The sequence below is a fragment of the Neodiprion fabricii genome, chromosome 6, assembly GCF_021155785.1.
Source record: "Neodiprion fabricii isolate iyNeoFabr1 chromosome 6, iyNeoFabr1.1, whole genome shotgun sequence".
In the NCBI taxonomy this organism is placed as follows: Eukaryota; Metazoa; Arthropoda; class Insecta; order Hymenoptera; family Diprionidae; genus Neodiprion; species Neodiprion fabricii.
Genome location: NC_060244.1, coordinates 27,228,572 through 27,256,143, shown reverse-complemented (window position 1 = coordinate 27,256,143; position 27,572 = coordinate 27,228,572). Strand labels below are relative to the sequence as shown.

General features: G+C 39.0%; 1 protein-coding gene across 1 annotated transcript in view; it reads right to left on the bottom strand.

Annotated features, from left to right (window-relative positions):
* Positions 1-27,572, bottom strand: part of LOC124184874 (cytoplasmic polyadenylation element-binding protein 2) — a 122,239-nt gene that overhangs the window by 70,496 nt on the left and 24,171 nt on the right. The window contains exon 3 of the mRNA XM_046575045.1: positions 25,003-25,114. Coding sequence (XP_046431001.1) covers positions 25,003-25,114 — 112 coding nt within the window. The remainder of the gene's footprint in view (positions 1-25,002; positions 25,115-27,572) is intronic.

Here is a 27,572-nt window from a genome sequence, read left to right as displayed (position 1 = left end):
GAAGAGATACAATCTGGCGTCATCGTCTAGAGATGACATCACGAAACGCACGCACGTATCCCGGTACCGACCTAGAGAACCTGCGAGATCGAATGGTGCACACGGCCTTTAGCATCGCGAGTTAGTTCGTTCGGGCGACATGGCGGTAAAATGGTCGCGTCGTCAATTCCGCGGACCAATTCGCGATTTCCTGATTTTCCCGTGTCGATGCGGACCCGGGACGGCGGCAGATTCGATTCAACGTTGGGTTGATGCAAAGGCGAAATTGACTCGACGGAAAACGATCCCTCGCCGAATACCAATCCATTCCATTCCATTCCATCTCGTTCCATTCCATCCGGCCATCGGCTGCAGGCCAGGCAACGGTAGGTACCCACCTACCTACACCTACACTTATACCTGCACGGAGTATCGTTCGAACCAATCCAGGATAAGAAACCTTGGAAATATCTTCGGCTGGTGGTTACGCGTACCTCTGATCCTCCACAGCCGACATCTCGCGGACTGTTTGTTGTTATCCTTGCGGTTGTCATCTCAATCGCGACTTCTAGCCCCAAGGGACCTCCATCTCTCATTTAACTCCCTCTCCGATTCTCTGTATCGGATTTACCCTCAGGACACCACCGCGTTGAGATTGGGAACTTTGTATCTGATCTCGAGTCCACTGATACATCACTTTTCCCCAGCTGTTGCACTCGATGCATTTCATTCTCGTTATTCCGCAGATCAGGTATCAGTTGGTCGTCGAACAACCTTCTCAAGTCCCAGTGACTCGAGTTCGTAAATTTCGTTTCGCTTCGCGGTCTGCGGTGCGACGAATGAAAAGCAACGAGCGATTATCCTGTCCCTTCTTAAGAGATCTCGAGATGACAGCGTGTAGCATGTTTCAAGTCAGGATTGCAGGACGAGTCAACAGCTGGACCAAGTATTACGCGCGATTGAGACTTTTGCAAAGTCGTTTGCAGCCGCTTGCCAGATGTCACGAGTTGCTGGAGGTTAAAGCCTCGCTTTAGCAATCTCTGGAGCTGCTAGATACACACCTTGTACCAATACATTCGCGTGCGTATGATGTATCTTTACGATACGATTGCATAAGGAGAGAAGGGTGCGGATGACGAGAAACGGAGGTTTACCAGATACGCTTAGGTACACAACTTTGTTCTTATCGGTCAAACGACGTCGGGGAGAAACGTTCAACACTCCCGTCCGCAAAAATACACGGATTACGTTGCATTTTTGCATTTCGTCTCCGTGCGTACAAGAGGTGTGTTGTACACACGTATATGCCCATGGAACACGGTTACAAACCAATAACAATACGCTAGTGTGTATACGGCAGGTGTATTTAATTACATCGTTGCAACTCGAATCGTTTCGTACATAAAGTGTACCACATAAGCGTATAATAATGAGAAAGAGAGACAAGAATCACGGCTTTGCCGGTGTAATCTAGTCGGCGGGATGAAACGTGATATTTGACGAACGGATCGTCTGCGTGCCGAGGAACACTGCACGCTTCATCTAATTTTCGCCTTTCCTTATTCCTGCAATATCGCACGATTTTTTCACAACTGTAAGGTTGATTAAGGAGCTTTGCAGGACAAGACGCGAAGTCAACCGTCGAGTTACTTGCAAAATAATACCTCCTCGTCTCCTCAGCAGCGTGTCGGAGTCCTGTTGACTTCACGGAGGTAGTCACCAAACCACAGAGTTCTGTTATTCGAGAGTTTGACGACGAGCATGGCGCCTATCGCTTCTGTCTCAACGTGTTTACCATCTTCTCATGAATTCCTACCTCCGAGAACTTTTCAATATCGTTGCCTAGTCGCACAGCATTCATCCGAGCACTAGCATCAGCTACGTTAATAATCCCCCCCCATTTCTGACCGATAAAAAATAGACATGCAAATACTAATAGCTTGAAAAACCAGACGATAAGTTTATTTTTCGTAGCTTCTTTGCGGACTGGGAAAGTTTACTTTAAAATCGAACTAACCTCCAGGTAAAGGTACACATCGTAGTGGAGTATGTAACGGGTGTGATAAATTGGAGTTGCTTCGTGAGGACTTTCAGCAGAATTCTTGGCTCTTTCGCCATAAAAGAACAATCCTTCTGTATGGGGAGTGTGGGTGAGATACGGTTGGATTTGTATCCCGTCGGGCAGAAGCCGCGTTACATACTAATAAGACACGCGTGCATCCCGCACAATAACGTGCATCTACCTACGATATCGAGGATCGTATATTCAAATTTTGCACAATCCAACGGATTACTGTTATGCAATGACGGACGATACGTACGAGAAGCTGCGCGAGGATCACCGCCTGATGCATACACGTTGTGCATTTCCTTTCGTACGGATACAACAATATGTATGTGGAATATTTACTGCGCTGAACTGAACCGATGTGCGGATTGCAGGTCGCAACCGAGAACGGAGAAAGCGGTAGCGAATGTAAATCTTCGTCTTCTCAGCGATACGGTTACGACGATTATACGTGCATATTAGTGACGTAACGATTATTCGCGTATTTATTGACACTCGCGCTCGCATTCGCATTTACAAAAATCTTGCTAATATTTTGGGAATGTGAATGCGACAAAGGAGGAAGATCGATTCTGCAGAAATATTTTTCTACAGGAGAATTGTTCGGCAAAATATTTTTCCAGTGAACATTTTTATTGTTTTACACACCCGACAATCCGTAGAAAAATATTCCATAGAATAATTCATACAAGATTATTTTTAATGCGAATCTCAAATTTCATTCTGTAGGAAAATATTTCTGTAGAAACGAGTCTGTAGAACTGGTTTCTGTAGAATCGAACCCCAATCGTCACAAATAATTCACATTTTGTTCAGAAAAATTGTGAGAATAATATGAAACAACACAAAAAAGATTAGTTTCATAACGAACTTTTCATTATAAAAGTTTGAATCACACTCTAACCTAAAAATTAATTTATTTGTGTTATCAATTTGTCGTTAAGTAATCAAAAAAACAACCGACTAATTAGTTCGGATCACGCTTATATTGTACGGTTCGCAACCCTGTTCCGAATGATTTGACATTATACATTCGGTTCTCTTCACTTTCTTCTTGACAGAATTTAAAATCGGTATTTCTCGTCGTAAAAATCTGCAGAGACACGGTCCGGTCTTCTCCTCTTTGACATGCAAAACTTTTCGATCGTCGATCCGTACGATTCAATTTTCACGGTATAATATAAATAATATAGCCACGAAATACAGCGTGAGCAGTTCGTGTCGTATCAGATTGGTCAAGATGAAACGGCACTGCATTTTTCCTTCTTTCTTCTCTCTCTCTCTCTCTTCATCTCTATCCTCGCCTCTTGCATTACGCCCATCACCAAGGGGCGAGAAAGAGTACACGGAATAGTTTCTCTTATTCATACATCGAACAACACCGCGGCTACGAGACGGTTTCAGTGCCCGTAGGGAACAGATTCAATCTCAGATATAGGTATTTATGACGGCTGAGTTTGCAGCAAGTCAGCGTTAGCGCATTTTTCAACCATATCTTAAATTTAATTTAAAAACACGTAAAATTAGTTTCCCCGTCAATTCATTCCGAAGTTAAACAGTTTGTCTAATCCCGGCCATTTTACCGACAAAGTATAAATGCGTAGTTTTGTTGTTTTGTAAAGGTGAAGGTGGACGCAGAAGTGATCATATTCGAATCGCGTGCGTCGGGTTAATTCTATCGCGATAAAGTATGGAGACTAGAGTACATACTTGCAAGGATAAAGATGTAGAGACATAAGGAAGGAAGGAAGGAAGGAAGGAAGTACGTGACCCACGTGACCCCCGGGATGAACTTTATCGAGCGTGACTCGATTCGCACGCTGCAGGGGTTGACAGTTCAGCGAAGAGCAAACTATCTAGACAACAGAGAGCTAGAAAGAAAGAGAGAGAGAGAGAGAGAGAGATAGATAGATAGATAGATCGCGTTTATTTATGCCATGACCCACTTGGGTTTTAAGGCAAGTAACATAAGATACAAGATCAGGATTTTACAATAGATCTAGTGATAATAGTGCAACATAACAGAAGTGTAATATAATAAAAGGATATATTACTAACTATGAACCAGGAAGATAAAATATATAAATAGTTAACTAATAATAAATATACAATTTAGAGTTTATAATCAATAAAAATAATGATGGTTTACAATTTAAAGAACCGACGATAGGAATAAAATAATAGTGCACAATTTGATAGATGCAGGATAAGAATAAGAATAGGTAGTACAGGAAGATACATAAAATAAATTAAAAGTAATAATAAAATTAAGAATAACAATGAGAATAAACGTAAAACATAATAAAACGGAGATAGAAATACAATGAGAAGTAGAACAACAGTGGATAGACGAAAACCAGATAATTTATAACTTGTCCACGCTATGGAGTTTCCTATTCTACGGCTGCTGCCAATCATAGCCTAGATCTTATTTGGGAGAGAGGGAGAGGAGAGAGGAGAGAGGAGAGAGAGAGAGAGAGGACGACAGACGGATGAGAGTAAGATAGTGATGAAAAAAAATCCCGTTGGGAATCGCAAGTGGAGGATATTATGATTTCCCATATGTATAAAAGATGATACGTGCATGTATAATACGTATTTACGATGTACATGGTGTTAGATACGTGATATATTTATAAGGAAGGGTCATAAAGTACCGCTACCTAACTAGAAATTGATCAAACGTGCGTTTTCGCGTAATTTTTTTACCCCATTTCCCGCAGCCTGGATCGTGAAGAATAATTCCCTGTAGTGCGAGTAACGGGAAGAATTTTCATTACCGTTGATCGTTTAGATATGCGTTTACGGATGATAAGTTACGATGCGAATATGCGAAGCCTCGTTCGTCAATTCTGTATTAAATCGCTCGTCGTTTTTTCATTTCTTTTCTTGTACACCGATGGCTGTAGGGTGGTTGATTTTTTATTTAAAACCCCGCGGGTTGTAATCACGTGCGCGACTGTAGTGAAAAAGTAGCTGCATAACTCGCCGAGAGAAGGATAGAGGAATAAATGAATAATTAATAAAATATAAAGACACACGCGCGCAACGAGAAAATAAGAGAGATAAATAGGGAAAATTACAAGTAAAAAGTAAAAAAGATTTGAGAAAAAGTAATAAAACAATAATAACAACAAACAATTTCACCAGCGCGATTTACGTGTGTATGGTTAATACACACATTGTGTTTACGTATGCCGAGTCGGAAAATGGCTCGCGGCCATATTTTTTACACGCTGTGCAAGAATTTCACCGGCAGCTCATTCATTACCAAAATTATTCCCTCGTTATAAATATTATGACTTATATACTATACGTTTGGGAATGAATCTATAGTTATTTATACTTACAGGCATACTGTTATAAATATACACAGGTTGAATCTCTGAACGACGAATAATCGAGAGATCGTAATATATCGCGTCAATATTGTTGGATTCTGTGCAATGATAAGAAAAAAACGTGTGAAAATTTCGACAGTTGACGGTAAAAAAAGAAAAGAGGAAAAAAAATAAATAAAAAAAACGTATAATCTACGCGATTCAATTTCCTTGCAAAGGAGTTCGAGATTTTTTCGATTTTCCACACACGTATTACACGACGTAGTAATGGAAGATTTATCGCTCAATACCTTCTTCTAAGAGTATCTAAATGACGGGAGAACGTGAATTATCGGCTTTCCGCACCGTTGCTGGAGCATTTATATTATTATAGCAACATCAGAAATACGTATGAACGCGTAACATCTATAAGTTGAATAAACGTCGTTGTATTTAACGCTGCATAAATTTATAACGGTTATTATAGCACAGGTATAATGTAATATATAGGCTGGACCTCGTGTATAAGATGTTGAAAGGCAAGCAACAAGCCTGATTAAGTAGTAATAAATTAAACAACTCGCTGCGGCTTCCTTGAGAGTCGCGAATTGACATCCGTTTCATAGTGCGCAAATATACACGTGCATGTATACCTGTAATAACACAAATTGAGACCACGTGATCCATTACTGCGCATTTATATGCATTTATATTTCATTTCAATTTGTTTTAGTATTTTTGATCCTCCACGTAGAGATTTCGCTGTGGGTGTAATAAAAAAGTGCACGAGCTTTCAAGCCAAATGTCAAAGACTTTGCCCATAGACTGTACTTGCAGCGATAGTACAAAGTGGGTATTTAAATTCATCCGATTCGTGACTTCGCAGACTGCCCTGAATACAGTTTTAGAAACTGCGTATGCATAAAACTAGTCAACTGCATCACACCCTCTCAAATTTCACTTTCGCATTCAATTATGCGTATATACGTAATAAGACGGACAGAGTCGCAAAAATATCGAAAATCCGAGGCAAAGAAAGATCGAAGTGGTGAAATTGCAACCAAAGCTAGAAATTCACGGAACTGAAAAGTTTCAGTTTTTTAAATTCTCACATTTTCGCACTTTCGGAAGTTTGAGCTTTCGATTTCGGACCATTGAAATAAATCGAAACAAACATTTGTACATCGTGAACTCACGTGCGAAACAAATTATTATACATATTTGATAAAAATACAAGAAAAAATATTGTTAAAAAAAATTAAAAAAATTAAAATAAATAAAAAATTGACAGCAATGTTCATTCGTCGAACAAAAGTATGCGATAAAAGTAAAACTGTTTTCATCTCTGAAAACGATTAAATTGATAAAGCATCGGAAGTTTGGAATTTAATAAATCTATTTTCTGGATACAAGCCAACATTCGTAATAGATTATTTACTCAGGTATATATACAACACGCGTATAACGTTATAATATTTTACGGACGTGTTATTGCACCACGTATATATTACGTACGCATATTTACACGGTGATTTCCTTGCGTTACGTTACAGACCTCGTATAAACTGTAATGTATGCACGTGTCGGATTTTTTCTTTTTTTTTTTTTTTGTCAAATAACATCATCTTCTTCAAGAAGACTGGTTTTTACGTTTGTTAGTTTTTGTTTTCGTCCTTTCGTATCGTACTTCGAGAATTACACGAAATGTTGTAAATTATACAGCATACGGTACATGGTACAATACACAGAATGAAATTGGAGTTTGTGTAACGCGAAAGAGAGAGACAGAGAGAGAGAGAGAGAGAAGAAAAGTAGAGAAAAAAAAATAAATAAAACGAAACGACGGAGAAGAAATCGAGAAAGACGAATGGCGAAGGTAAGCCGAGAGGAAAGAATGGCCGTCCCCCAAAATTCCCCAGAGGATCCAATCCTTCGCGTTCCCGCCGAATTCCCCCTCACCTGACCAACCATGGGATACCCATGGACCCCTATATACGTACACGTTGGATGGGCAAGACTTATCACCGCGAATATATATATTCCCCTGAACTCGCGATTGCGGAAAAAAGGCAAAATTATGGCCCCGGTATTCGCTGTGTGTGCGTGTGTGTACCAATGATTTTATATATATATATATATATATATATATATATATATATATATATATATATATATACATATATACTTATATATATATATATATATATACATATATACTTATATATATATAATTATATATGTAGGTCACCGTGTTAACGCGCGGCGTCGACGTCATCGTCAAATATTTACACGCTTAAACAAAAGGCCGAGGAGTAAAAACGACTCCGGAGCGCGGGTTCGTTATCGAGAGAGCGAATAAATAAATAAAAAAGAACAAAAAAAAAAGAAAAGAAGAATAATAATAACTGGAAGAAGGTTCGATAAACTGGATATATCGTTCATATATATATATATTATATATATAGGTGGAGGTATGTACGGGATATTACATGACAAGTCGATCAAGATTCTACGTCGATTTCTCAGATTGGCTTTATCATTTTTTGTATTAAAGTACGTGACGAAAAATGCAACCGCAATTTTTTTCAGAATATTTCAAACCGACGTGTCTGAAGCATGATTTAAAAACTTGAAACGAAAACTCCCACTTTCTAAAATCTGAAATATATTCAGAAAAATCTTGTAAGATGTGACAAATTTTTTTACAGTGATTGGAAGATGGAGATATCACAACTTCAGAAGATACTGTATAAGAGAGAAATTATGGAATCTCCACCTTTTAATTAGTGTGAAAAAATTTCGTCATGTAATTTGATAAAAAAAAATTATGAATCCAATTTGAGAAACATCGAAGTGGAATCTTGATCGAAATGTCACGGAATGCCCCGTATACGTAATACTGACTGTGAGTTACCCGATACGCTACAGCGTGAACGTATCCAACATCATCCTGCGTGTGTACAAATCTACGAGTAAATAGAACGCGACGATAAGGATAAATCATTATATATCCCCGATGAGATTGCACGATCCGACGAGATTTGAGGGTGATTGAATGATTGGAGAGAAAGAGTGCAGCGGACTTTGATAAGGGCCTTCGGAAGCTTTCATTTGCCTTTCTGGCGGACAAAAGCTTATCTCCGGTAAAAGGACTCTTTATTGGAAAGGATGGTCTTATTGGAAAATGCGTGTTACCGGTTTAAAGTCCGAAACAAGACTGTTTTTTTTTTTTTTTTACAATAACAAAGTTGATTGACGCGGCAACTTTGTTAATTTTGTGACGTATGAAAGCTCTTTCATCTACGATGACTGGTAGATCAGAGAGGGGGGCAAAAGGGGTTATTTCATCCCTGATTGTAAATAATTTTTACCCTCACACTTCACAGGATTGAACGAACAATTTCAAAACACGAAGAAAGATGGACAAAGCGGATCTTTTTTTTTCGTATTTCGTATCAATATTCTTCCCTCCGTTTTCCTCAACTGTCTTTTACAAGAATATAAGGAATAAAGAAGTAAAAAAGGCAAAATAATACCACGGGGTGGCAGAGACGACGTGGAGCAATTTCATTGCATCACTGCAGTTTAAAACTAACAAAAGTATACATATACCTGTATTATATACCTTGGGTGTATGTGTAAGGTGAGTTGTAAGTTCACTTTCATCCGTCTGCCTGACTCCCGCAAAACGCACGCAAAATCTTTGGTGCAAAGTAAATCTGAACTAAGCTCGAACGGCCTCGAGGCCATTCTCCAGATTGGTTACTTATTTATATATATATTTCACATATAAATTCAGTTAGTTGGTTATTCAACGTATACAACGCAAGTGATTGCTGAAGAGGTTGGGTTAAAAAGAAAGTAGATAAATAGCAAAAAAAAAAAAACACAATCATCGGTTCCAAAGCAACAAAAATATACGTATATACAAGGTATACAAGTCAACTTTAGTACGAGTGACTTTTTACCTCTGCTCAGGTACTTCCTGGTTACTTTTCCTTGAGAAAAAAAAAAAAAAAGAAACACGAGCGGATCGAGAATCGAGCCAAAATTATGAATGAATAAGATGTCGAGAGTGTTTGTCGAGTGCCAACAATCAGAGGGCGAAGGGCTAGGGTTTCGATGCCGCCCGAGGGATGACGACGACGACGATGATGATGACGGTGGCGGTGATGCACGAGAGTTTGCCGATGGTAGGGAGGGAGTGCATGGCTACTCTCTTATTGTTACGGCACACAAGCGAAGAGAGATCGCACAAAGGGTGGACCAGCAGGGAAGTGGGTACGTTTTGTAGACAAATTGTACGCGCATGTGCATCGGGTTTAAAGTGCCGCGGTGCCTTACTCGAGTATCTCGGCGAATGAATTCCAGAAAAGCCCGTCGGGCATGCGGGTCGCGATGTACGTACATGGGTGTAATACTCTTTCGAAACGGCGAGGCGAGCGGGGTGAAGGACGTCCACCCCGCGTCACGCCGGTGGATATTTACCGAGCTTTGTCTCGTCGACGGGTCCAGGTCAAATAAACCACGCTACTAATTGCTGGTGCCTAGAAACACGCTGCAAGGGTGTAACAAGGAGCGGAAATCGAAACAACAACGCTGAAAACTCGTCGAAATTTAACCCCTTCGTTTTTCAATAGTCGTACAATGCGTAAATATCTACGCGTTGTGCAACAAGATGCGTCTCGGAAATTTCGCACACTTATCAAAAGCTCGACGTTGATTTGGTCGAAACAAATTTGCTTTTTGGTCACTTTTTTTTTTCTTTCTCTTTTTAATTTTATTATAATATTATTATTATTTATTGTTTGAAAGCACAAGCAGGTATAAAAGATACAGGAACTGGAGAGAACAGCTTGCGCTCGTGGACGACGCTTCGTTTCAAATCGTTTCGGAAATTCATGAAAATCTAGTCGATTCGTTCGGTTTCACTCTGGGACATCGGCAGTTTCATTCAAAATAATATTATTTCGTACAAATGTATAGTATGAGTGGATTTTAACCATTTAATATCGATTTGAAATGAAGAAATTCTTTATAATTCCTATAATTTCTTACTGCAAGTAAAATAAAAATTTGATAAATTCAATCCGTTCGATAACATCTCGTAATCAGAGTAACAAATATCGTTTATCGAATTTCTGCTCACCTAATACAAAAAAAAAAAAACACCTCTTTAAATCAAAGTCATGGAAACTTTTCAAACGAACATTGTTTAGAAACATATTTCTATTTCCGGTTAGAAATCTAAAATTCTGGTACAAGGTAGCTAATATTTCGAGCTTGCACAACATTTTTATGCAACACTATTCGACGAGGTGTTGTTTCCGTTTTTTTTTTTTTTAACTCGCCATTATTATTATTATTACCAATTGTTTTTACGGCTCGCGTGCGTTTCACTTGTAATAACCGTCGACTGTGAATTGGGACGCTCCGGATGTATTTGTGACCGTTGCTCCCCCCCTCCCCTCACTTGGCGTCCCTGATGGAATCGATGAATAAATAATCTAATAAACGCAGAGACGACCCGCAGATCGGCAATCGTGTTTGACGGAATACGACCAGGCATCACAATCATTACATCCACCTAAACCTACAAATATACTATGTATAAAAAAGGAATCTTACAGGTAATTCGAAAGAACGCGATTGGAGCGAAATTCCAGGCAAGCAAAACGAGGGAAAAAACTGAAATTAAGTAAAAAAAAAAAAAAAAAAGACATGTTTTATTGCTAGGTAACTGTGAAAGTTTACGAGTGAAATTTTGTCTTCACCATGACACGTGTCATGTGTATATACATATCATTGGCCTATTGCATCACGTATGCACGTATACAAGATCTTAATTGATAATTTGAGTATCCAAGAATTTTATTAGCAAATTTACAGAAAATTACCTATTGATATTGACTAGCGCACGGTCGATGCAACAAGCAGTATCGCAGTGCTTCTCTTTCCAACGTTACCGTTGTCAATAATTTTTTGTTCGACATTTTTTTCTCCTCCACTTTCGCAAACCTCTCGCGATAGGCGAAATCGTTTCGGTTTGAAAAACATGGCGATATTTCTCAATTCTACGATTGTCTCCGATTCGTTAAACCGTACAATAAAGCAAGCGAATTCTTATATTTCGATTATTAAACTACTTAAAAGTCATTCTAAAAGTGCAAGGTAATGATTTTTCCCAATATTTCGTTACGTCAAGGCTTACTTAACTTCCAACTTCGCGTCGAATGATAAATTTTTACACTCAACCGTCACGACGATCCAGATTGTAACGTGCCCGCGTAAGATAAGAATACATTTTTCGCGTATATCGAATTTGGTGAACAAAAATGAACAAAAAAGGAGGGGGAAAGGATTAATTCTAGATAAGTCATCGACGGACGGTTGATTGATGCGATGCTGCAGGAGAATCCGGACTGGCAGGTGACTGGTTCACGTTCTCGTGTGACGAACGGCGGCTAATGACGCGAGTCGTAGCTTTTTTACCCCAATTTTTTGTTTATTCATTTTTTCATCCATTCGCATGTAATCTACGGAAACGAACACGCGGCAGGGAGAAGAATCGAAAAATAAAAAATGAAAAAGCACTCACACGCAACGACGAGAACGGTACACTTGCCGACTGTTGAAATTTTGTAAACGTCGGGTGAAAATTATTCGCGGTACATGGAACGATAATTCGTACTCGCCAATCGAGTTCCGAGTGTTAATTACATTTATACACACGTGTACAACATTTATACTTCGGGTGGCATGCGTGCAGAACAATCGAACGTGTTAAGAGAAAAGCAAACCTGCACGGCGGTGCAACTGCGTGTGATTTGGAGAAAACGACGTAGGCTAGGCGTTACTGTCGTATTTAAACGGTACGAAGAGGAAAAGCACACAGGTGAGCGAGTTGTGCGGCAATGTAATTACGATCGGTTAAAATTAGTTCGACACACACCGATTTGCCCGGCGCAACGCGACGTTGTTGCAGCTGTAACGCTAAGAAACATGGTAAAAAGGTCGCGCCGCTCTTCTGCAATTTGCGTAAATTTTGCAACTCGGTTGTTACAATGCCTATAAGCGACACGTAACGCGGGTTGAAGACGATAATTTTATCTCCGTTACCGGGGATCTTATGGCTGTTCTTACACAACCGAGGCTCGGGCATGCCGATGCGGGTGAGAATGGTGGGGTAATTATCGAGTCTGCGTGCGCGTGTATTGCGAGGATTCACCGCGTGATCTGCGATTCGACGAGGCTGCAGCCGAAGGAATTCTACGGACGACTCGTCACACCTGATCGATATTTATGTGGGTAACTGTAACGGCGATATTCCTCGGGATTTCCCTGATTTTCAGAGACCGTTTCGGGGCGGGATTGAAATTACGAATTTGAAAAGTTACCTACACCGTGTGAGTATATTCGTAGTTTTCGGAAATTTCAATTTTTAGAATCTCGAAACTTTGTCGTTTCTTCAAAGTTTCGTTTCTTTACTACAAGTTTCGCCACTAAATAATTCGGAATTCGACGCTTTCGAAACTTCAACCTCCCCTCCCCCCCCCCCCTCCATTTCCTCATAATTCCCTGCCATTTTTATCGCAATTAATTTAAATACGGCCTACTTGTACAATGCTTCAGAAATAGTCGCGTAAAAGTTAACTTCAAGATAACTTGCGGAGAACGGTGTAACGAAACGTTGCATCGATGTGAGAATGGAAAAATTATTCGTTCGATAAACGAATCAAACAAATTAACATTTAATTTTTCGTTAATTGTCGTTAATAAGAGTGAAATCATTTTTACAAACAAAACAGAAATATCTTTCCAATATTTCCCCGAGTTTTCTCAGAGCTCAGAAATTCCCTGATTTTCGGATCACGTATGCTTCAAAGCTCTCCGGTGCTCTCGTGAACAAATATTTCAAATCAAATATGGCCGCGACGGGTTTTCGGGATTATCCGAACTCCGTTGGTGCTAATTTGACGGGTGACATGCTGCAGCCATGAAAGTAAAAAGAATAAGAGAGAAACACGTTGCAAAACGGAATTGCGAGCTCAAATATATATATATATATATATATATATACATACAATGTGTATATATATATATTTTTTTTTTCGCATTTTCTTCTTCTTCTTTTTCTCCCGGCTGAGGTCTAATCCCCGGCAAATTAACCGCCTGCGTTGTTTGGCAGTTGTAAAGCTGCGGCTGAGCTAAATATGCACCGGTAGAAAAGAATAGAACGATGGTAATAAAAAGGGGATTAAATACCCGAAATTTCTCGTCGTCTTCTTCTTCGTTAAACCAATTCGCGCAAAGTAAAATCGTTCCAACATCAGTCGAGAGCTTAAAAATCCTGAGACCTAGTTTTTCCTGAGACTTTCCCAGTTCTAGTAAGTTACTAAAACCTGAATCGTTCAGTTTATTAAATTGAATTGAATAAAAACTGTAATGTATGAAAAAAAAAAAAAGAAAAATGTCAGTTTAAGCCAATTTGTTTTCTCGACGAAAAAAAGTAAGCTTGTTGCTTCAAAAAATCATTTCTAATTCCCATGACAGAAAACTGATATTTTCAGTTATTTCCGCGACCAAATAAAAAATCCTCCGACAATTCCAGGTTTTCCGTGAGGCCGTTTAAATACCCTGTTTTATTCACCTTAGATACGACATGAAACTCACCCTCAAGTAGACGATCTTAACATCGCACGGATTATCCGCGTTTTAACCTTACGACTAGACGGTGACAATCCACCAGATATTCAACTCACCTAACAAAATAAACCCGCGGCACGAATTAAATCTCTCAACAGCATCCAGCCTCCAAATATTTCCTGAGATAATAACGACGCCTGTGTATTTTCTTATACACGGATTCTGAGTGCGCACACTGTTAAGTACATTCGACTTGATTTCACGTCCAATGAAACTGGAAAGCGTATTAACCCAGTTCTCAAACTGGTTGTCAAAATATTATCACACCTAGAGAGTCGAGAGGCTTGCAAATGTCTACACGAAGAAAACTTTTTGCTTCGACTGTTGTTTTTTTATTTTTTTATTTTTTTCTAATTTTTTATTTGTTCACAAAATCAAGCGGCATACACGAATTTTTGTTACTTAATTGACACTTGAGGAGAGTCGAAAGAAAAGATACAAAAAAACAGAAAAAAAAAAAAAAAAAACGCAGCCCCAAAACATCGAACTTGCGTAACTTCACGACTACAGTTTCCTTTACGATAAATATAATCTGCACGATTCTCATTCATCAATCGTATTACATATTGTATATATTGTAGCTAGGTAGGTGAATATCAACACCCACTTCATAACGTAATTTCACTCGCGAGTCGCGGTGAAATCTCGCTTAAAAATAGTGAAATAAAACCGCGGTTCGCGACAAAGCGATAAATCCTAGACGATTCGACGCAACGCCGTTCACCGTAGTTGAATTTGGACAGCTAACAATTACGTGGTGCGCACAATGTTCGTTCGGGATCACTTGCGCGAAGTGGCTTTGCCGGTCAGTCCGTCAATCACGATTAAATGCGTATAATTATTACACGCAACAAGATTGTTGAAATTGACACTCCGAAAGGTAGAACTTACAAACCGACTTATAAAGTAAACAACGGTTAAAGCGCGGGGAATTTCTCATTGTGTTTGAAAGAAATTTCTGCAACTGTCCAAACTCTGAAACACTACCCTGAATTTTTCCAAATTTTTTATGCAACTGTTTGATTATTTACAAATAATTTTGAGAGTGATTTTGATAAGGACGTTTTTTAAAATTCTTGAAAAATTCTCAGACGCTGTATTTTTCATTCCAAACATTTCAAGACCGGGTCCGTAATGAACCAATTTTTTACAATTTTTTTTCAGCACTTTCATATTTTTCGTCAACTGAAACATTGTTTGAACGGTATGAAAATACCCAAAAAATTCTTAAAACAATGCTAGCCCAGTTCCATTACGGAGCAATTATAGTCTATTTTTTGTAACATTCAACTTTTTTCATCAACTTCATAATGAAACCAGTCTAAAAATGTTTCAAGTAAAAAATAAAAGATGAAGAATTTTTTGGGGTTTTACAAACCGTTTGAATAACGTTTTAGTTGGTGAAAATTTTTTCTTTAAACAGAAAAAAATTGGCTGATAACAGGCCGATCTTGAAATGGTTGTAAAAGAAAATCCAGGTTTTGAGAATTTTGAAAAAGGTCCTTGTCAAAATCACTCTGAATATTTATAAACAATTCCCCAGTTCTATGGAAAATCTGAAAAAATTCAGGATACTGTCCGAGAGTTGAGAAAATCGCAAAGAAAATATTTGAACCAAAATCAAAAATGGTTCAGGGTCCAACGTTGGTTGGGTTCGTATGGAATTCCCCATACGTGTGTTCGTGTTGTTTCTAACAGGCGGTGTTCGACTCTGCGACAAATTTTCCGAGTGTTAGTGAAAGCGTGCGATACCCATCTACCCTTTTGGTACGAACACGCGTTTTATTATTTATTTATGTGCAGGGTATACCATATACGCCAATCTATGTCTCACGTGCAGGCACGTTACATTATGCTGTACATATTATCCTCCGCATGCAGCGTATGTACGTATGCGTGTGTGTACTTTACATGGCAGCCACGTGTCTGTCCGCATCTGCTGCTGTTGCTGCGCTGCTCGCCGTTATAACGTACGTACGTATGTACGTAGAAGGTGTATGGTAAGTAGTTGCATAATGCAGGCAGTGAGCGTTGTTGAAAAAAATTCGTTGACTCGTTTTTAAAGCGTAGACATTACAATTTATTCCAAATCTTGCAGACTCGTTTCTTTGATTCCGCGATTGATTTTTTTCAACTAATCCTCACGCGTGCGGATACTTTGACAGTTTCGTAATCCGCGAGTAAAATGCGAAAAGTACCTACAAATATATCGCAGTCAAATTTTGTGTTCGATGCGCGTTCGAAAATCCAAGTTACACGAATTTCGTATGCGTAACCGCGTTTGAAAAAGAAAAAATGTCAAACAAACTTCATAACCGTGACAATTTTCGGACGACGGTTCGTTTCTGATGCATGCAATGCGCAAATGCGAGGACTCGGGAATTGGGTATTGTATATTTAACACTGGAAATTGTTTCAAACAATACGACATTTGCTAACACAAGCTAATCGGAGAGTAAATATCACACCTCAACCTCCATCCACGAATCCGTCAATTCGTCGATACCTACGTCCACTTTTGCATTTGATTAATTAACGAAAATGAGAATCCAGCTTTCAATTGGGGTGAAGTGTGCCAGTCACCGACGCACGTTTAGACTCAATTATCGACCCTCTTATTTTCCAGAAATTTATTTGACGGTAATTTTATAACCAAGGATCGAACGAGACACGATCAAAAAAGGTCGAAGACGCGGAGAGAGTCGCGGAGCCGTTTTCAGGCTGTGCGTCTCGATTGTCCGCCCGTACCGTTTACCCGTACTACTAATATGTGCCTGACAAAGTGACAAACGCCCGTGTGATACATTATGCATTCGCTGTACGTGCACCCAGGTCGTATCGACGTATCGAACACTTTCCTTTTCACCTTAATCGGACACGGTTCAACGAACTAAAAATTTACTAGCTTGACGTAGAAAAAGTTTCAATTCCGGTTCTATTTCCTCCCTCGTTTGTCGTGCCTGGATTAATTTGTACAAGCAGGATCGTTGCGAGCAATTTTTTAAACGTAATTAGGGACCGAAGGCACTCGGACCACGATTTCAGATAAAGAAGCAAGCCTCGCTCGACCGATTTCTCCGTTCGATAATGCAACGCGAAATTCTACCTGTACCATGCCCTGAAAAAGGAGATGGGAAATAGACGAAGAAATGACGAGAAAAAAATAAATCAAATAAATAACAAAAATAAGAAAAGTAAAACGATCGGTAGGAAAAACGGATCGCTTTTAATCGTGAAATTGTGTAAGGAAAACACGAGAGACCAAAAACTAACGGCTTGTCGAAGGCGCCGCCATGGTCGGGGGTGCGGAAGTATATCGACTCCGAGGGTGGTGCTGGAGTAACACGCCAGAGGGAAGCAGCCCTGCCTTTCCTGCAAACAGGAGCGCCGAGCTTCACGGGTTCACCTACATAGATATCAACGGTTGTGCTTTAAGCTTACGTGCTGAATATACGTGCATTTAACGATGCAAGCCTCACGTTGCGTGATCGAGAATTGATTCTGACCGTGTGGTAAAGAAAAAGAAACAGAAAAAAGCACGCTCTGTGCTGTAAAAACATAGTTTTATGTACCAAAAGTTCGAAAATATCTTACGGGTCAACCCTTTCGGTCAATATTTTTGCACGAGTTATCTTAGTCGGGGATTTTTTGGGTCGCTGATTACGAATCTGAAATCCAAATTTGATCATTTTTGAACACGATATGGCGGATTTAAAATCAAAAAAACTATCGAATTTCGATGATTGTGGACAAAACTTGTTACTCGAGGGTATTTTGGTGTTGTGCGAAGTAACAAAGATCATTTGAAGTTGTGAATAAACTTTGGTGAGACTAGAACACGGTAATTTTTTAGGAGAGACGATAAGCATCCAACTGTGACTTCAAAGGGTTAAAAAGTGCTCCGTTTTTAAACTTCTCAGTTACATATCTGTAACTTTGAGATCGATTCAAGATCCGTAAGAATGTCAAGATGAGTAACCAAGCGATCGGTAGAATATTAAATACAGGGTGGCCGCACACAAATTTTTGGGAAAAAAATTCCACGACGTTTCCGGCTTTTTTCCCTGACATTTTCCCAGTTCTAGTAAGTCACTCAAACCTAAATGGTTCAGCTTATTGACTCTGTATTCGATTAAAATTCAATTCGAATTGAATAAAAACTGTAAAGTATTTAAAAAAGAAAGTCAGTTTAAGCCAATTTGTTTTCTCGAAGAAAAAAACGTAACCTAGTTACCTGAAAAAATCATTTCTAATTCCCACGACAGAAAACTGACATTTTCAGTTCTTTCCATGACCAAACTAGAAATCTCTTGAAAATTCCAACTTTTCCACGACCCTTTTTAAATACCCTGACATTTCAAGATTTTCCCGGTGTGTAGCCACCCTCTAAGCACCTGCAGACTTTCGTATTCCTGATAATTTCCAAAACTTTCCAAGATTTGCATTAAACGAACCCTGCAGAATTAGAAGGACGACAAGGAGTACACAGAGAAGCGAAACCGTGTTAAACTTGCGATCAGAGAGATAATATGATTACAAACGTGAGTGCGTGTTTTTGCACATATGTTGGCACGCCTGCTGTGTGTGCGTTTAGGTAAATGCGGAACGGGATTAATCGCGATTGCCGCAGGGGTCCAATTAGCGGAATGACGCCGAGTACATCGCCTAGTTCCAAAGGATGCGAAACCGGCGCGATAGAGGTTCCCATAATTCCATTCTAAAACAACCTCCGTTTGCGTCCCCGTTTTTCGCCGTAAAAATAGCAAAAAAATTCAAGCTCGAAATTTTTCTCCCTGTAGTTACAATAAAAAGTGTCGCTCGAATCTCTCGCACGATGCGATTCAGGAAGAACCCGACGATTCTCGGCTTTCCTCGTCTTCTCTCGGCTATCCTCGGCCGCTTCGATCGCGTTCGTAAACCACCCCGAACGCCCGCAGCTTTTGGACCTCGAAAGCTGGTAAGATTATTTTATTTTTCTCTCTCTCTCTCTCTCTCTGTCTCTCTCTGTCTTTCTTGGTTTTCTCCTCGGCGTTAAAAGACAGATTTTTGTAAAATTTTTCATTACGCGAAACGTCGCTTGCAATCTTCAATTTTTATTATCATTATTTACTTCTTTTAATCTCCCCGGTAGAATATGCGGAGAAAGTGAAAGAGACTGAGAGAGATGGGGAGGGGGGAGAGGAAATAATCTTCTTCAAACTGCAGGTATATGTACAAGTACGTGTGTAAACGGGTGAGGTGAAAATCGTTGAAAAATCTCTCTGCTGCAGACGTGGGCGTGAGAAAGAAAAATTTACCCCTGTGCTTGTCGTGGTTGTTGTTGTTGTTGTTGTGCGTGGGAGGCGGCAGGTGCATAATGCATTCGTGGAGTCGCATCGAGGAACACCAGTGGAGTCGGGAAGGCAAGTGACAAAGAAAACGTGGGAACAATACGTTATATACACGTAGTAGTACAGGTATAGTTGGTACGAAAGTAATTTCGAAAAACATGGCGCAGTGACGAATAATTCAGAGGATGGTAGACGCGTATCTCCCGGTAATACAACAGCTGTGACACGTACAGTATCCGTCAACCGCGATGCTGCGTCTGCACCGAGAGGTATAAGAATATAAGTTCAGGAACAGGGATAATTTGCCGAAAATAATTTGACATTTTTTAACAAGGTATGAAACAATACCGATATCGGTATAATATGTACGTAAACGGAAATCCTTTCGATACCGATATTCGAACTTGATTGAATTTTTTCTTTACGAAAATAAAGGGAATCAAATTCTTCAATACCAACGAGGAAGTAGCGCGACGATTTTGAATGCCTTTTTTTATTTATAATTTATAATAATAAGACTAATATTTATAATGATGATAATATTCTTAGTCTAATCGCTAGGAATCGTTAGAGGGATGTGAGTTTTTGATCCTCGGATAGGAACGCGGAACCGAATACGAAGCGATGCATCAAAGGTGCGGGAATCTAAGGATTGGGGTCGTCGAAGTTATGCAGGTTTTAAAAAAAGAACTCCGAAAAGGACGAAGATATTCGAGAAACTGTGTAACTGCAGAAATGAAATTCGAAGTAACGAGTTTTTGATCCTGCACAGGCATAGAACCCCACCTGAAATCACCGTCAACGTTTCGAATGTTGAGTAAGGATTCGGCTCAGGGAATCGGAGCTTCTGAAACACGCGTGTACCACAATTTTCAAAAGGAAAAGGAATAACCTGAACGTTTAACGTTTCCATATATTAACTTGACGGTTTCAAATACTGCATAGCCGTCAGGAAAAGCATGAAAGTATTTCACTTTACCACATCTACAGATATTCGTATGAAACTTTTGTACAAAGTACTCGTATAATAACAATTCATCTGGTTTTAGAACTCGCTGAATTGGAAATGAGGGTTAAAGTTCGTATGATAGTACAATACGAAAAAGCTTTGGTGTTGTTTGCGGTTGAAAAACTGAGAGCGACAAATTCGTTGACCATGAGCTTGAAATAATTGAGAAACGAGATTTGTGCTTGGATAAAATCGTAACGAGATGACATCAGGCTCGACCACCTGTCCACTTCCGGTCGTCAAAAATCCCGCGCACATTACAGCTTTGGGGAAGGATATTCGGGGCTGCACGAGGAGTCGTACAACGGTATATAATAAAGGTATACACAATACCGAAGAGTCTTTACATTCGCGAGAACAAAAAGCTCTTCGAAAGCATTGTGAGAAGGGCTTGTACCTATATTGCATACATAGGTATACATCGGTGAGTGGATGAAGGGTGCCGGGAACGGTTTCGAGGGAAGTTTCCACTGCGGCCATCTTGCCAGAGAAGTGTCGGAAAGGGACGACACTTGTCGCGGAGCTTATACTAGGTCAAAAGTCTCGGAAAATACACCGTCGACGAAGAACCTCGGGAAAGAGGATGAGGATGAGGAGGAGGAGGAAGATGAGGACGGAGGTTCGTGCTCAAGGCTTGACAGACGGCCCGAAGCATAAAGGAGATGCTGAAAAGGCGCGTTTCTTCATCTTCACCATCGCGTCGTCGTCATCGTCATCGTCACTACCACCTTCGTTCCTTTCTTTCTTCCTTTCTTTCCTTCATTCGAGAATTGAAATCAATCCGCGGTACTTGTCGCCACGCGGTGTTGAATTTTCGATAGAGGCGGTTTCTGTACTTAATTTTTTTTTTCTCTTATTTTATTTTCTTCTTCTTCTTCTTCTTCACTCCGCAACAAATCAGATCGCGAAATTCGTTGAAAGAAACTTTACACCGTCACTCGAGAATCGTATACCCCCCAGCTGCTCGAATGACGGAGAGGGCGAAGGGTGGAGGGAGGGGGAGGGGTCCACAACCCTCTTCGAGATGTAATTCAAGTATAATATTATATAACCAGTGTATAATACATATGGAGTTTAACTTTGATTAACAGTATGTATATAATATCATTCGTCTCGGGAAGAATAAATTTGATTTGAAAAAGTTGGATCGAATAGATTATTATAAATGCAAGCTGCCTCACATTATACGTACACGTCATTATACACCCAATGTTGGGTATAATAATGATGTAACGAAACGTTGGAAAATTTGTGCAAAAACGAATGATACGTGATACACAAGTTGTACCTCGAGACGTGATATTGTATATTCGTACCGTTAATTTGGATACGTGGGAGTAAAATTATATCGTATAGTCGTGCGAGGGGAATAAAATCGGACGACAAAAAAAAAAAAAAATGCCCGACATTTAATTGTTGATCAAGTTTCTGCTTTTTTTCACTTGACGTAATGGAAGTTGTGCCTACCACGATGGAAAATTCAAGCCGGCTTAGAATTCGTTGTACAACATGTGTTTAATACGATATTCAGAGGCTGGAACTGCAGGAATTGTTTCAACAAATTGTTTCACCCTTATATATAATATGTATAACACGTGCTATGCTTTGAAATGTAGAGTGTGTATGTGTATATATAATATAAAGTATGCAATTAAAGTGAAGAAAAAGTTATGAAATTGTATGCGAGATGAAAAAAAAAAAAAAAAAAAATTATATGAAAATTGTTTCCAACTAATGACGAAATCCTATTCCCGCAAGCATTCCGCTGCAACGAGTTTTCCCATGTCACGTATATCCAATATTAGGGTGTCCGTTATTTTGGTCATTTTGAAACTTTCTCCATCACCTCAAAAAAGTATGTTCATCAAGCATTTAAACATTGTTCTCAAACATCGAATTAATTTTTGCGGTCCATTTTAGTTTATGAGATAAAAAAAAGCAATCGAAGAATATCGAAGATTTCAATGTACGTATGTCACGTTTAAAATTTCAATCGGGGGGGGGGGGGTTAATCGAAAAATTCCGGAATGACGGTTAAACCCGAATATCTAACTAACGAATATACATATAACGTTATAACTCACACGAGCTAGCGATAATAATTGTATTATACATTAATACGTGGTCAAATTGAGGTGAGTCGTTATTTTTAATTGCAGAAATGAATGAATCACGGAACTCAGTGTAATATTATAAGCCGCCCGATTATATAAAGTGTGTGTTATATATACATATGTATACGCGCACGTGTGTGTGTGTGTGTGTGTGTGTATACACGTTATAATTGCGAGGCACAATAAAGGCGCCGGTCGGCGAACTTGAAAGAATATTGCCGAATAACAATTTTTATCTTAAACTGAATGACTCGTGGTATGATAATAGGAATTAAAAAAAAGAAATAAATAAGTAAATAAAAAGAATAAGGAGGAGAATGAAAGAGGAGTAAAAACAAAAGAGTAAGGTTATAATGAAGAAAAAAATCTGCTATGTAATAATATATAAAGAGAGGCGAGAGCGTCTGAGGAGTTTCCTATTCTTTTCTGTACACCTATAATAAACCGTGCTTTCTTGCGGTTTCAGCAATTTTCTTCGTTTCACCGCGGACAATGTGTTCCTGACGGACAAAGCCGCTGCTGCATCCCTCCCGTACCGTCGACCACCAACCAACCGTTCTCTGGTACACCGATATACAACAATAAACGCGGGGGAAAGGGTTGGAAGCTTGCGGATCTATCGCGTATACGCACACTGGGGTGGTCCTTGTTCAGGGTGTTGGTGAATTTTTTCCGCCCTGCCCCTCCCGAATCGTCCGTAAATAATTTAAAAAAAAAATTGCCTAATTTTATCACATTTTTATCTCAAAGTTTCTTATGGGAATAACACGGGGAAAACATTTTCCTCGCAATCGGTATGTATTTTAATGCAAGGGTAACAATTTTTCGAAAACTCTGTAATCGCGAGGTTTTACCGGACGTTAGTGGTGATATCTGAAAAAAAATTGGTCGGTACGATGATGTGAATTTTTTTTTTCAAATGGTACCACTAACGTCCGCTAAAACCTCGGAGTTGTAGATATTTTGGAACGTTATTACTCTTACAAGAAAATATATACCGAGAAGAAAAGTTTTTCCCATAATTTTTCCATGAGAAACTTTGATCACAAAACGGACTATCTTAGAGTTGACGTAAAAATACGAAAAAAAGTTAGGCAATTCTTTTTCAATAATTTGATGTTGATTTAGAGGATGGGGTGGAAAAAATTCGCTAACACCCAAAACAAGGAACATTCGTACTAGGTCGGAAAGGAGTGCAAAACGACTGATTTCACCCTTTGTAAAAATATAAACGAGCAAAACAAAACAGAATATTGAAAAACCAGTATGTAATTCTCAAGTTTCGGATATATCAAAAAAAAAGAAAAGCACAAACAAGATATTTGACAACGAAAAAAAAAAAAAATTTGATAATTCCGCAGCGCGGATACAAAAGTCTGAGAGTCGATCTCAGATTCCGAAACTTGGAAAAGCTCCGCACAACTACGGGTACAAGTAATTATGAGGTTGATTCTGTGGGTGCAATCCACCCCATCCCTGATTTTTATTCCCACGATGTTATTTCCGCGTAAGCACGTTGAGTGCGAGCGGTGCTTCCCAGGGAGCTTTTCTTGGTTTCTTTATCGTCGGCGTAGGAGAAACTACAGGCCGAAAAACTATATATAAGATGACGTCGTTTTTACCAAAAGAAGAGAATTCCCGGCTCGAAGGAAACGAATAAAATTTAAAAACATGCATCGTTTTCATCTCGATATAATCGTCAATCCATGAATTGACTCAAAATAAAAGCTTTACCTTCGAGAAGCTCGAAGCTGTGATGTAAATAATAAACGTCCATTCGTGTTTTTTCTTAAATTATTTACCCCTCCTCCCTTCTGATCTAGTAGTCGTCGATAGATATAAAAGATGAATGAGGTTTCCACGTCAACCCGCAATGTTTATTACAATAACAATCTTGTTTTACACTTAAAACTGTAAACAGCTAATTTATTTTCGCTTGTTTGATTTCCTCTTTCCGTTCGCAGAACTTTATTATTTTTTCAGCAACTCCCTAGAGAGTTACGGTATATAATCCATAACGCATAGAAAGAAATCGACGAAAATCATCTACACGTAATATATGATCGTTGCGTCAATGTGTTCGGAATAACCAATCTGTGGATAGGCATAAACCAATACGCAGTTTTATATTATAGGTACTTTTATATCCGTGGCGCGTGATTTGTTGGGTTTATATACCAGCGAGGATATATTATTTCGTCCTGTTTCGATCTAACGGCCGGTTAGCGTTTTTTCACGAGATTGAAGTTAGTAAGGTTACCTTAACGGCGAATGTTTGGGAAAAATCGTTGCTTCGATCCTCAGGATTGTCCGAAATTGAAAAAAAGAAAAACTAGATCTTTGTTTAACGTTACTAACTTCAGCCTCGTCTTCTATCGTCGTCGCAGTTTTGTATATTTATATCACACAAGCGATACACGTCGCACGTACAAATGTTCACGTGGATGATAATCAATGATAATCAAGACGCACTCACCCTTGAGATGATCGGGGGTGTCGGCTGCTCCTGCGCGCATTATGTCGCTGAGGTAATGCTCCAGGGTCCGCATGCTGTCCAAGGGCGAATTTCCGTTCGCCGTCATTCGGTCCTGAAACAAGATTAAACCGTCGTGTTTAATAACGCGTCAGATCGACGGTCACGTCAGCATGAATTACAAGCTTCTTGCAGTAATTGGCTCGAATTTAATAACGGACACAGCAACGGATTATCAGAAGTACGCGAGTTTTTAGCTTATGTTACGTTAGGGTGGTCTTTAATATGGTTATTTCTTTTTTTGCCAATTTTTATAATCCCAGGGACGGATTGATGAAAACAAAATTCAATTTTTGTAGATAATTGAACGCTCTTAAAACAAACGTTTGATTTACGTAAAATTATCGGTCCGTCAAGCGTTATTAGCTACGGAATAAACAACTGTATCGTAAAATATACTACATTGTATTTGCCATTACATTGAATTATAAAATTTCAAAGAGCTAAAATAAATAAAAATCCCACGTTGTTTTCTCAAGATACTTCGATCACAAAGTATCGAAGAAAAAAAAAGATATTATATTACAGTTGATATACGGCTCAAATTTTCACGGAATCTTTTTTATTTTCACTAATTTGAAAGCGTTCAAGCCCCTGAGAGCATAAGAATTAAAAAACAACCCTATTAAGTACCACCCTAATGTTGCGTAATTTTCTGCGGCAAAATTATCGCTAAGGGATAAAAAAGATAATTCGACGATGCTGATATAACGGACGTTTTTATCAATCTTCTAAGCTTGCGGCGATTTTCGTAACGATGCAAAGCGCAACGTCCGCAAAGACGGGCTTTCATCTCGCTTTTAAAATTTCAGCCCTTGCAACCACGAACTGGAAATTACTGGAAATTACTTCAGGCACTCTTTGAATAGGTAAGAGAATACAACACTGAGAAAAATTTCATTTGTTACAGTAACTAGAAGAATTCAGTTAAACAGGCATCGTTAAAAAAACTGTTTGAATATTGTTCGTATTACAAAAAACGAACTTTCCGGTAACAGCTAGAAAACTAATTTTCATTTTCTACCTAGAACTACATTTTTCGATTGTGATTAAAAAAAAAAAATGAAAATAGTTAAGGACCGAGCGGTAACCGTTACGAAAAATTTCTCTCAGTGAAGGACGAAGGACTAAAGAAAATTATGAAACACGTGTAGACGATAATTCTATCTGTAGAGGCGTAGAGAGACTCGCATGCAGCTGAACTGAGTATAAACCGTGCGTAATTCGAGAATCACTCTTCACGTATACATGTGTCGTTGAGGGGGATATCGAGTTGACTGGAGGCATGTGTGACCTACAATTATATTATAGGTAAGGTAACACTGGCTATGCGGTTTCAAGTCGCAAACACTTTTACAGACTAAAATGTGGTACTCTGTACGCTATAATTATAATAAGTATACGTGTCACGGGGATTTTCTCGAATCCATGTCCCTTTGCTAATCCATCCCCCGGCTTCTATTTCTGCAAACGAAAAGAAAAAATAATTGCAGTGCGATTTCTCGAGAACATCTCGAATCAGAAGCACCCTGAGACCGCGTAATTACACGTTGGTAATTGGAAAGGATTACGTGGTAATTTAGAGGGACGAAACGAACGGGATTAACCATAGAATACCTAATGCGTCAAACTTAGATAGTAATTGATATATAGGCAGGATTTATCATGCTGCGACCAAAATTCTACGCTTTGACTCGCTCTCGCATAAATCCTCGATTTACCTGGTCGACAAGACAAGCCGTAAAAATTTCATAACATTTGCATCGAATCTTATACAATGTACGTTGTTATTTACAGAAGTTATGAATTAAAGAATCGCAGTAATGAATAATCGATGATCACTAAATTTATACGGTATCGATTCAACCGAAACGTGTAGCGTAAAGCGCTTTAATCTGTACCTTTGTTCATATATGTATGTACGTATGTATATGTATATATATATATATATATATATATATATACACAAAGATGCACTAGACGGGGAATTAATCCCCCGCATTATTATAAACGTCCGGCGGAGCAGCTCGGCGTAAAATAATTTATTGTCTCTCGTATGCGCTGTGTAAAATGTATGACCCTCGTATGCGATTCTCATAGTTTCCTATTCCGCAATAGACAATGATAATACCTCCGTGCCTCCATTGATCCGACCTGCGAGCCGACATCACTTGTTTTTTATTTGTTTTTCATTTTTTTTTTTTTTATTTCTCCTGTTTTTTAAACACTTTTATTTTCGTTAATTACTAATTTTTTCCCCTCTCAGTTCGTGTCAGCCGATTTTCATCCGCGTCGACAATTAGAAATACATACGTGATCATATCAAAGTTTATACGGTCTATATCAAGTATTTTATTAACACTATTGACGATAAATTAGTATTGAGAGAAAAAGAAAATTCATATTAAGACAAAACAATCCGAAATAATGAGAAACTGATTTTACTCTATAGTTGAAAATGATGATTGCTATAGTTTTCAACTAAGTGTATTTTGTCCAATTTTTATTAAATT